The 12,168-nt window shown below is 34.5% G+C and overlaps 3 protein-coding genes across 3 annotated transcripts; 1 reads left to right on the top strand and 2 right to left on the bottom strand.

Annotated features, from left to right (window-relative positions):
• Positions 1-255: 255 nt before the first annotated feature.
• Positions 256-1,665, bottom strand: MONOS_5648 (uncharacterized protein; the record flags this gene model as incomplete). The annotated part of the gene is made up of 1 exon (XM_067875816.1): positions 256-1,665. One exon carries the CDS (start codon positions 1,663-1,665, stop codon positions 256-258), a length of 1,410 nt encoding a protein of 469 aa, XP_067724693.1.
• A 2,064-nt stretch (positions 1,666-3,729) lies between these two features.
• MONOS_5647 (uncharacterized protein) lies at positions 3,730-5,718 on the bottom strand (the record flags this gene model as incomplete). Its single annotated transcript, XM_067875815.1, has 2 exons — positions 3,730-5,129; positions 5,283-5,718. The coding sequence occupies 2 exons, from the start codon at positions 5,716-5,718 to the stop codon at positions 3,730-3,732; spliced, it is 1,836 nt and encodes a 611-aa protein (XP_067724692.1).
• Positions 5,719-6,780: 1,062 nt separating this feature from the next.
• MONOS_5646 (Cyclin-H) lies at positions 6,781-8,136 on the top strand (the record flags this gene model as incomplete). Its single annotated transcript, XM_067875814.1, has 4 exons — positions 6,781-7,251; positions 7,312-7,538; positions 7,605-7,772; positions 7,837-8,136. The coding sequence occupies 4 exons, from the start codon at positions 6,781-6,783 to the stop codon at positions 7,868-7,870; spliced, it is 900 nt and encodes a 299-aa protein (XP_067724691.1). The 3' UTR covers positions 7,871-8,136.
• Positions 8,137-12,168: the final 4,032 nt, after the last annotated feature.

Raw genomic sequence — 12,168 nt, 5'->3', positions numbered from 1 at the left:
TGCAAGCACTTATTTCGAATAAATACTGTTTTGTCATTGCAAAATATTGTTGAATATGGATTAACAATCTGCAGAGCATATAGAATCAATTGCAGCTAAGCATTTTTCTCGAAAATCTTCACAGAGTCAAAACAATGGCTTATAATTGTTGTTATGTTGCAAAATAATAATTTTCGAATCTTTATTTTTGCACCAATTGACTATAAATAAATCAGATAAGTATATTTGAATAAAGTACAAGATGTATTACACAGTTCAAGTTATTCTCCATCTGTCACATGTTTTACTCAGCTCACAATGGACTGAGTTTATCACAACATCATTTAACTCACAAAGTGCTCTGTTGCATTCTTCATCTGTTTCAAATTCGACCCATGCAAATGAACAGTTTGTGCGCAAATTATCACAGTTAGCTTTCTCATTGAACAATTTTCTATCTTCGTCTTTTAACAGCAAAAGCAGTCTATTGTATGATTGTTCCACACATTGGCGAATAGGAAATTGCCAATCACGTTGATAAACTGCAACGTTGACAACCGAAAACCCCTTAAAGGCCGAGTACACATTTTTCTCTGTTGTTGAAGGAGGAATATGAAGAACATAGACGCGATTATCATAGATTGGTGCCATGTTTCCTTCATTAACCATGCAATGACCTGCAAACCAGTACGATTGGTTCCACAATGAAATCAACGGATAATCCAAATCATCATCATCTTTCTTGCAACGATATCGTTGAATAAAGCAAAGTGCGATTTCCATATCAACCGGAGAACTTTGACAAACCATTGGAATTGAAAATGCAAGAAACTCGAAATCTTTTGTATCGACAGGATCCTCATAATCAAATATATATTTATCGCTTGTAGTGTTTTTCGTTGATTCATCAGTTGAATTCGCCTTCATTTCCTCTTTTATTGATTCACAGGAAGTTTTTTTAGTCTTATTGCAGTTGTAATTCTCTTGCAACTCATCAAAGCAATCCTTTGAAACATAACCATTCTTGTACGCAATCCACATTATCCAATTCTCCAATCCTTCGATTCGTTCATTACTTACACAGTCCGACACAAAGCGATACATCAGAGGATTGACACCATTGTCTAACAATTCTGTTTCCATATAACTGTTGTTTTGTTGCAAATGTTGTGATTTTATGCTATCTTTGGATGACATCTCTGATGTTTCTGAACAAGAATGTCCTTCTTCATTAGCATCCAAATCTGTTTCTTGGGTATCTTGTGGATATGTTTGAGTATCATCAAAACTCTCATCATCTTCATTGGAATCTTCACCATACCCAGCATCTTCAAAAGTAATCGATGGACCTTCAGACATAAACGAACCTCCCACAAAGAGAGATGGAGGGCTTTTACGAAGAAGTGACTGAATGTGTCTATCAGAATGAATGTAGATCAAATGAACAAAACTCGAAAAGAGAGCGAGTGCAGGAGTTTCTTTCAGCAAATAAGGAAATAGTGGGAGTATCACTTTGTTTCCAAAAGGAGTTAGAGGTGATTCAGTTTCATTTGGCAGTTTGCGAGTGCAATCTGTTGATGGAACAAAAGAATACCTTTGCATTCTGTATTTGTCTCTCATAATCCATGACAGTCTGTGCGGCACAGAAATAAATCTCATTACACATTTGAGTCCATTTATCTGCATCAAATGGGCAAGATTGTCAGGGTGAAAACAAAGAACATTTATGGCAGTTAGTAATACATTTTCATCAAAGTTTTCAGCTGCTAGTTGATATAACAGTGAAGGGAAAATGTACATGTTTATAGGAGGAGTAATGACATCCAATAGAGATTGATTCATTGATAAGAATACAAGCGATAGAATCGAAAGTAATTCATTTGTGAATATTGAGCTGTGAGGCAGTGAGTAGAGGAAAGCATAAGGATAGTTAAAATACCAAGGAAAATGTGTAGCATTCGTTCCTGCAAAGGAAGATGAAGATGCAGTTGTTGAAGAAGGTATGATCATACGCAAACGGTCATTTGAGCTCATCATTTTTTCGTAAAACGAAATAATTGAAGAAGCAAAAGAACTTAAAAGAGATGTACGCACAGTTGGATCCTGTAAGTAGCAGTACAAAATGTGGACTGGAGGAGGTCGATTGTCTGATGCAAAGGATGATAATAAAGCAAAATGCATATTCTGCATACTTAACAAATGTGCAGAACCAGAACGTTGCAATGAAGTATAAGAAGGAGAAAAATGCCAGAAAGAAAAAAACTGTGGGCGAGAGACAATGTTAAATACGCTGGCCATTTCTTTATGAACATAAGTCTCTGGCAGTAAATAAGGATGAGTCATGTTCGAAAAGCAATAAGGGATTAGATGAAGAACATGAAGGCATGCTTCATTAACATTTGAAAGTGAAAGTGCATTAAACACAGAATCCAAGAAGGATTCAATGATGCTCCATTCAATTCTATCTTCTCTTAAGTCAGTTGCTAATTTATTCATCGATACGATATCACCCTAATTTTATAGTTTTTGTGAATGAATCACATTATCAACAGGAGAATCAAAAAAAGAAGGAAAAAATATTACAAAAGAAATACAATAAATATCGATCAATATTTCAAACCTTTCCCACATAACGATGAAAATCCTTCGATACATATTCAAGACTTTTCAAGTGCAGCATTGCTGTATATTTCACATCAAGTAGAATTTGGATGCCATTTTTATCAATAAGGCTGCTGATGACATCTTTTTCGTTACGGCAGTACAAATACAGTACAGAAAGCGCAAATCGCAGTTCCATTATCACGTAAGTGAGTTTGTCTTCTGGATTCCGCTTTGCAAAAGTATTTATCAAGGAAATGCACTCATCTTCCGAGCAATCCAATGAAGAGACTTTTGGGAATGAACTATTCGAATTTGTTGAACACTTCAAAAGTTGAGCATCAGCTGCACTACGACGTTTAGAGGAACAAATGTAATTGAAATAGCGTGATCTTCCAATTATCTGATAACGAATTGTTTGAGGTATAATTGAAAATGCATTAGAATTAGTGTTAAATAAGCAGTGATTCGAGAGATCTGGTGTTGAATATAAAGAAAGATCACTTTCATTTTTTTCCAATTGCTTTTGAAGTCTTTCATGGATTGCTTCATCCGCTTTGACATTTTTGTAGAGAAGATCCAGCGATCGCTTGATAATAGCCAAAATTATTGAAATCATGTTACCACGATGAACAAGCAGTGATGCAAATTCAGGATTGTTTCGCGGATCAAAATAGCTCAAATGAAGGAGAATCTCAAACACATGGTTGTGTGAATTAAATCTTTATAAGCAGAAAGACATTCAAGAAAAGCACAAAGTGAGGTTATGAAATATATTATAAACACATTATAAGATCTTTTTCAATATAAAAAATGAATATTACTGATAAATATATAAATAAAAGCCAAGTATTTCAACTCACTCAAGAAACACACTTCAATTCATTGAGCGCATGTTCTCCGTTTTCACCAAAGCAAATTGCCCAATTTTCTGCAAAGATATGAACAGAAAGGAAAATGCAACATTTGAATAAACATTTTTATGCAAGTTATATATCGCCAAATGCCAGTATCATTTACATATAAAATAAATCAAAGAACAATAATCATTCAAATATTATGATAATTAACAAAAATAAAATAAAATAAAATAAAAATGAATTTAATATATTTTACATTTATTAAGCAATGCTCCAAATTCAGTCTAACTCAATTCATGTCATACACACCTTTAACTTTTCCAATCTTCGAAAACACTTCTCCGATTATAGTTTCAATTCCTTTAAAAGCTGGTATTCGCAACGTACTGCGGAATATTGTCTTTGCCACTTGCATCATTTTCAGGGTAGCATCATTCAGAACTTTCCCTTCGTTGAGCAGCAGCATTGCAAGTGAAGCAAATATTTTTGCCAGCAAAGATTGGGGTTCCTTTCCAGAGAAAGAGGAGAGGACCAATCCGCTTTCGGGCATCCAGGCAGGAGCAACTGCGGTTGCAGACAAAATATCTGCTCCAGAAAGCAAAGGAGAATTGCAGGGATGGAATGCACTGATAAGAGGTTGCAAGATATTCTCTGTCTTTGTTGTCCGCAGATCCACTTTGCTTTCATAATAATAATCAGAAATAAACTGAAAATGATGGCCATCTTTAACCTCGACAGTATTGAGAATAACGCTCTTTTCTATTTCCTTTCTTGCTGCCTCTCTTGTATCCTCTTCGTCCACCTCCTTTTCAAACAGTTCGACTTCATCAATGCGATTTATACTATTTTCAAAACAAAACAAATCTTCGCTGTTTTTGAGAAGCTCATGGATTGCATCAATTCGATTGCGATGTTTGGTCTCCCATTGTGCTTTTCTCGCTTTTTGCTCTTTAGCATCGCTGTCAAGAATACTCAAAACTCTTTCTTTTATCCAATCCTTCTGCCTTTTCCTGATCAAAACCAATATAATTGCGGCACATTTCTCGTTGTACCGGTATCTCATCATCGCCATCACCGTCAAGCACCCTTCAAGAATTCCACATTGCGCCAGAAGTAATATTCCCCTGCTGTCTGACTGCGTTGCAAGGATAAGGAGTAAAAATAATATTCCCTCAATTACAGGTGCAGGAAGAACATTGCTGTGTCGCTGCAAAATCATACAGAAAAAAGAAATGGCAAAAGTCATTTGCTTGATAATCTGTTTGCAGTTGCTGTTATCTGAGAGAAGGGCAATGAAGAAATTAACAACAGGCAATAGAGCTGCATAATCTGGCGATGAAGCAGAACGTGAAGAAGACAAAGTCAACGTTGAATTTTTGTTTGAGGCATCCTCTTTTTCGCCAGTCACATTTTGATTTAAATAATGCTTCGAAAGGATCGATTCGATAGATTTTATCACATTGCTTTTGAAGCATATCATGTCTTTTCTTTCATTAACAGTAATAAATGCTTCCTTTTCATCAGCGTTGCTTGATTCCTCTGCTTGTAACATTTCTTTCGTCAAATTGGTACTCTGATTTATATTCTTTCTTTGTTGTGATTGTGGTTTGCTTATAAGCTGAGTCAATTTATTCAGGATAGGTCCTGTGTCAGACATGCTATTGAAGCTTCGCAACGTTGAAGATTGCGCTGTAAACAAGATGATTCACATGAAAATACATAAAAATAATTTTACATAAACATCATTTTTAACTGAAACTTTAATAAAAACTTAAAGATAATCTCAACTCAAATAAGTTTCTCATCCTCAACTTCTTCGAATGATTACAACTCTTTGCATACCATATAGCCTTCTCGTAAACGTTGTTTTTAAAAATTCTGTTGTGAAATTTTGAGCATTCTTTTGTACTGGCAAAGGCCGTTGATTAGAATCAACATTTTCACCAGATTGATGAAAGGGTGAAGTTGAAATTTCTTCTCTTGCATCATCCATTTGATTGTCTTCATATAATATGGTATCATTCGTACCAGAGTAGTAATTTTTTGGTAAATTAACAAGACGTTCTTTCAGTTCTTTTATTTTCTTTGATTGAGAAGGTAAATGTGTTTGCTTAAGTTTTGCCTTCATGTTTTGAACGGTGGTGCAACTTTCCATTTCTCGAACATCATGGCTATGTTGAAAAAGAATTTTTTCTCCTTTGGGATCCTCACAAAACAGTTGATTAAGAACAATCTGAAGATCATGATCAATTTCCCTATAAGTCAACATTTCTTCCATCACTTCTTCGCTTTTTAAAACTTGCCAATAATCCGCATATTTTCCGGACAACTGAGAAAAATTGCGTTGCAGTTGAAGTTAGGTTCGACAAAATACGTAAAATGAAAGCAAAAAGTTCATTGAAGTGGTTAGTTAAGATAAATATAAAAATTCAAATCATCAATCAGCTAAAATGCAATGAAAGGCAAACGAGTGAGTTAACAACAAATGATAAGCTTGTGTGTTTATCATTAACTATTGGCAAGCACTGATTTAGAATTTGACCCAATAAAACCAAATCTCTTTTACATCTGTAATGCTCTTTCTTATAAAAATTATAAAAATAAAAATAATAGAAAACCCTAGAGAATTGCTTTCTTCCTCCCTAGAAAAATAGTTTACCCACCATTCGTCTTTGTTTTAATTATGTAACACAATAAAATGAACTTCACATTTATCAAGCAATAAAAACCTATAACCACTTTGCCGTTCTCATCCATGTGAACGTTTGATGATGATAACCCAATGAAATATATACCATTTGAATGAAAATGAATTAGTGCGGAACAGCACTTAATAAGGCACATCCAAAGCATCTTTAAAATAAAAATCATTATCATTTTTTAAAAATTAATTGTAACAACCAAACCTGAGCGGGCATGCTCAGCTTCCAATCAATGGCTCTCTTGACAATAGCATCTATTGTTAAAAGCTCTGACACTTCTGAAGTTATTTTCAAGGCCGTGCTCATCACTTCCAAATGAAAAATAGAAGAAACAAATGGAAATGGCACCGAACAATTCGAAGATATATTTTTCCATTTATCGGACAAATCAACCAATGAAATATCCTTGCATATTGGAATTGTTGAAATTTTTTTATTTCGCTCACTAGTCATAGATAAAGCATCCATAACAATTGTTTGCCTGTTGCAAGACTCTTCAGCTTCTAATAAAATTTATTGAGTCAAATATTTAATAACAAATATTGTAAAATCAAACCATGAGTATCAGAGCTTTCCATATGTGCGCTTTGGCTGAAATTTTGTGTTTTTATGTTTTATTCTGTTACCATTATTAATTCATGGAAGATAGTCATTGGCTTCATTTCTTCCAAAACAGCACTCAACTAACACAATGGACATTTAATGAATTAACGCTTTTAGAAAAAAGGCAAAAGATTTTGCTATCAACTATTCTTACAGCTGAAGAAGAGGAATTATTGCGCTTTTACTTTGAATCATATTTATACAAAAAATGTGAAGAGCTTCAAGCAAATTTTCAAACAATTTGCACTGCAATAGTATATCTAAAACGATATATGCTCACAACCCCTCTTAACTTTCACGATATGTTCTCAATCATGGCTTCATGTATATTTCTTGCGTCAAAGACCGAAGAAGTTCATTTTCCAGCTCGTCATATTTCAAAAGTGTTTCACATAAGTGTAGAAAGTATTGCAGAAGCTGAAGTTGTACTTCTTTCAGCACTTTCTTTTCATCTTGTTTTGTGGCATCCGTTTCGATCAGCCAAAGGACTTTTGCAAGATCTTAATGTTTGTCTAAAACTTTAATATTTTCATTTTTGTTTATAAAATTTGAATTTTTATATGCAGATATATATTTCCAAGCAACTAACTGTTGATCCAGCCACATCTGCACAGCCTTCTAATCCTGAAACAGTTAATGCAAACCTGTTGTCAGAAGAACAATTTTTACAAACAATTCAGCCAATGCTAAAGATAATATTATTTACTGATTTGTGTTTTTTAATAAGACCTGGGAGAATTGCCCTCGTAGTTGTTCATAAACTTTTCGGATCAGAAAAACCTGTTATCGAGGAGTGTGCATATTTTCATAAATTGAAAGCTTTTATGTTCGAACTATTTTTTTACATCAATAATGACAGATATGTGATGAAATATCTAGGAAAAGATGCTCAAACAAAAATCAATTTCGTTGACACTCAGATTGCAAAAGTCAGCGCACTGCAAGAAAAATGCAAAGAAAAAGAAGAATATTTACAAAAAACACTTCTACCGAAAATAACCCCGATGGAAGACAGCACCAGAAAAGAGTGTGTACTTGCGGTTTATTTATTTTATCATGAAATTTTATTTTCACACTGATTATTGTTTTAGGAATTTGGAAAAGGAAGAAACGAAACAAAGTTGAGTTTACACGAATGAGAACTTTTAATTTTTGAGTGTGAATATCGAGTAATTTATAAGAGTTTAAATGAAAAACTTTCGTTGTTCTATATTTATGAATATTAATAACTTTTCAATTTTTTGTGATTTCTAAAATTATTTCTTAATTATTCACAAAATTTTGCTGTATTTCAATTTAAGAAAAAGCAATATTATCAAATTTATCAAGAACGTTTATTTTAAGATTATTAATTAGTAAAGTATCAATATAACGAATCAATTATCGTTAAATAATTAAACGTTTTGTTTCATTTTTTATAAAAAAGAAGATATTTTTATGATTTTCCATCATCAAATTAATAATTTTGTTTGACTTTTATTAACTTTTCGTTTCTCTAAAATTTTAACTATTTATCAATTTGAAAATTTTGTTTTGTTCATCATTTCACTTTCCCGTTATATTATTTTGATTATCATTTAATGATGAAAAATCGTGAATGAAAAAGAAATCATCATTGCTTTTATTTTCATTCTTTATTTTTGGATTTTTTGTAATCAGAGAAATCCGAAAATGTATGTCGCTTTTCTATTTGAAAATTTCAATAACTTTTTTCCAGCTCCGCAACAAAACGAAACAAACTTGAAGCAATCTGGAAAAATTGCTCAAAAGCTTAAGACTCATTTTGATTATGCTTCTTCGGCGACAGGCGGAAGAATATTGGATTCATCTAAAAATGTTCAGCATGCAGCTTCAATATTAAAAGAAGATAAAGATAAATATCTTCTTTCACGTGGGAATCAACCTTTTTTTGTCGTTATTGAGTTGAGGTTTGCTGCAAAGTTATTTAAATTTGAATAAAAATAAGCCGTCGTTTCTTTTCAGTGACGAAGTTCTGATTGACACAATAATAATCGAATGTTGCGAGTATTTTGCAACAATTCCGTCACAAATTCGAATTTTTGGTGCCAAAGATTATCCAACACAAAATTGGATCGAATTAATAAATTCTTCACTGAAATATACAAGATCTCCACAGGTAATTAATATTCAAGAGCCAAAATGGGCAACAATAGTACGAATTGATGTGCTATCTTTATATGGAGAGCATAAATATGCAGCCATCACATCGGTCAAGATCTTTGGGAAATCTCAACTTGATGTCTTTAAGGATGAAACAATTTTGGAAGAAGAAGAAGAAGAAAAAGATGAAAGAGAAAATTCAAAACATTTTCAGACGGCAATCGAAAAGAACGATATAATTTTCAATATAAAATCCAATTCTCAGACAGAACAAGAAACAGAACCCACTAACAGTAATTCTAACTCTTATGGAACGCAAGAATTCAGGGAGGATGGTGTGTGTCTTGACGATGATAAGCAATATATCAATGCACAGCTCCACAGTTCGAGTAGCGAAATGGAAATTTTATCGTCTGATAAAACGTTTGACAATAATGATGAATTGATGGTGAGTGAAAAAGAGCAAGAGAAAAGAAAGAAAGAAAGAGAACTTGAAGAACAAATCATTCACCAAAAGGAAAGAGAAGCCAGCGAACAAACAGAAGACGAAATAGAATTTGCAAGAAACATAACTTTGTCGAGCATCTCAGACGACAAAGCACAAGAACAAGAAATATTGCAATTTACGAAAAGTGACGAAAGCAAATTGACGGAGACTGAAATGAATGTTCAGGCAAGCAATGCCCAGAAACCTGAGAGTGATGTTTCTGAAGTCCATCAAGATGCCAGCACTGAAGGAACTCAATCAGAAGAGTCAAATATTTCTTTATTCAATGAAACAAATACGCAAAATGAAAGGGAAGCAGAAAAGCTGTTTTGTGATAAGGCGTCTAGCAACTTGCAGCAAAGCTCTACAAACAATGCTGTTAATGAAAATAAATTGAAAGATGATTTATCAACTGAAAGTGAAGTCAAAACGAACGAGGCAGAGAAAAATACACAGAACGACGTTGCTTCAAACGAAGCATTGCAGCAGAATGCATCAGAGCATGAAGTCAATGGGGAAAATCCTGACTTTACTAATATTGCACAATCTGAAGGTACTTTGCCTAAAGAAGAAAACGAAGAAAACGAAACAGCCAGACAAATTGCTCAGAATAATAAAGTTGATGCAAATGGAGCGACTGAAATTGTTAATAATCAAAATGAAAATTCTTCTTTGAATGCTTCATCAACACTAGATTCAAAAGGCAACATCTTTGCAAAGAATGAGGGTGATTCAATGAAAGAACCAGAACATAAAGAGACACAAGACGGAAATAAAGGTGATGTTGATGAAGCTCAAATAATGCTTCAAAAAGAACATACAAACACAAATTCACCAATGGACTCGAATCATTTATCAGCAGAAAGTGATGCTTCAACTGGTAGTGCTGTTGATCCATCGAAAAGTGAATTTCCTGGAAAGAATGAAAAAACGGCTGTAAACACACCAACATCATCTGCAGAAAAAAAAGACGATGATATTTCAAAGACAATTATTACTGAAAAATTAAGTATTTCCCAGTCTGTTGAATCAAATAGCTCAAATACTAACAACAATTTGAATGCAGCCAAAAATGATTTCTTGTCATCTTCGAATTCTTCGCCTTTAAATTCATCATCAACAGCAGAATCTTCAGCACCTTCTGTAATGCCTTCTGCCTCAAACGATAATTCTGCTAATAATTTAAATGATGTTGCATCTCCATTTAATAACATCTCTGATGAAAACAAGAGCGAAACGAACAAACGCTCAATGCCAGAAAAAATGCTGCAAACTGAAGAACCTCACATTCAATCACAAAGTGTTGATCAGCATGTTCAAATAGAAAGTGAAGAAGGATCAAGAAGAGTTCTTGTTCAATCTGACAATTCAGCAGTTGATGGCTTATCGTCTAACAACGCTAACAATACAGAATGCGAAAAATCAAAAGAAGAAATAACTGAAAACAAATTAATGCCAGACAAGTCATCTTCGAATGATTCGCCATCACCATCTATGGATTCACCAGCAGCCACACTGATAAATCAGCAGGTTAATGACGCATCCAAAGATTCTTCAGCAAGTCAAGCATTCGATGCACCTAAAAATGAATCTGTTCAAATTGAGAATAATTTGGATATTAGTGAAAAATCATCAACAGAAGCTTTTTCATTGAATGCTGCTGCATCTAACCAGAACGGTGAAATTAGCAGAAATGATGCAACTTTTCTATTGACACCTCAAAAGGACGAGAAATTCAATCCAGAAATAAATCCATCTGTAAAAATCAATTTTGACAGCTCGCCTTCTTCTTCTGTTGGTTCTCCTTCCTCATCTTCCTCCTCTGCTTCTTCTTCTTCTTCTTCGCCATCTCCATTACCTGACACAAATTCTGCTTTCACAGATAATTCTTCATCCACTTCACCTCCTTCACCTCCTTCACCTCCTTCATCTATGCAAACACCTCAATCATCTTTCAACGAGACTAACACAAATCAAAAACCCCTTTTCAAAGATTCACCTGAATCAAACCAGAACCCCACCAAAAAAATAAATGATAATCAATCTTCTAAACAAGATTATTCAATTCACACACAACAATCTTCTCTGGAAATCCAATCATCACGGCTTCCTGCAGATTCTCCAACTTCTTCTTCCTCCTCCTCCTCCTCTTCAACAATTGATTTCACTGATTCCAACGATAAATATGTAGCAAGCTCTCTTTCTTCATCGTCTTTGACTCCAACCAACGAGAATAACAATACTTCACCCATTTTAGATCAATCCAACAAAACAGTCAATGTCATGCAGACAGTAAATGAACCTAATCCATCGCTTATTCAACCAAACACATCAGCTTCCTCTTTGACAAGCATATCCAATAACTCTTCTTTAACATTGAATACCACATCAACATTTGTTCGATCTCCTTCTCCTGAATCTTTTCCCAACTCTTTCCCCGAATCCAACATCACATCACATTCACCTCTTTCTCCTACTCCTCCTTCTCCTTCTCCTCCTCCTTCTCCTCCTCCTCCTCCTCCTCTCTCCAACACATCCAACACATCCAATAGCACAAGCACCTCTTCAGTCTCAGCCCCCTTCGAGCACATCCCGCGCCCACTCACCCAGCAGCAGGCGTTTCTCCTTTCCCAGTCCATCCTCACACACAACTTAGATTCTGTGCTGAAGTCACTCGATGAAGTCTCTGGCTTCGATGTGGACTGGCAACACACAGGCACTTCAGCACCTTTCCAACAGACTCAGACACAAATATCGTTCGGAGATTCACAAGGAGCAAATTTTGGTGCTGCTCAATCACAAAATGCAAACGTGT

This window comes from Monocercomonoides exilis, assembly GCF_001643675.1.
Source record: "Monocercomonoides exilis strain PA203 chromosome Unknown scaffold32-1190040, whole genome shotgun sequence".
Taxonomy (NCBI): domain Eukaryota; phylum Preaxostyla; order Oxymonadida; family Polymastigidae; genus Monocercomonoides; species Monocercomonoides exilis.
Note: the sequence above shows the minus strand (reverse complement) of the source record. Positions and strands in the feature narration are given on the sequence as shown.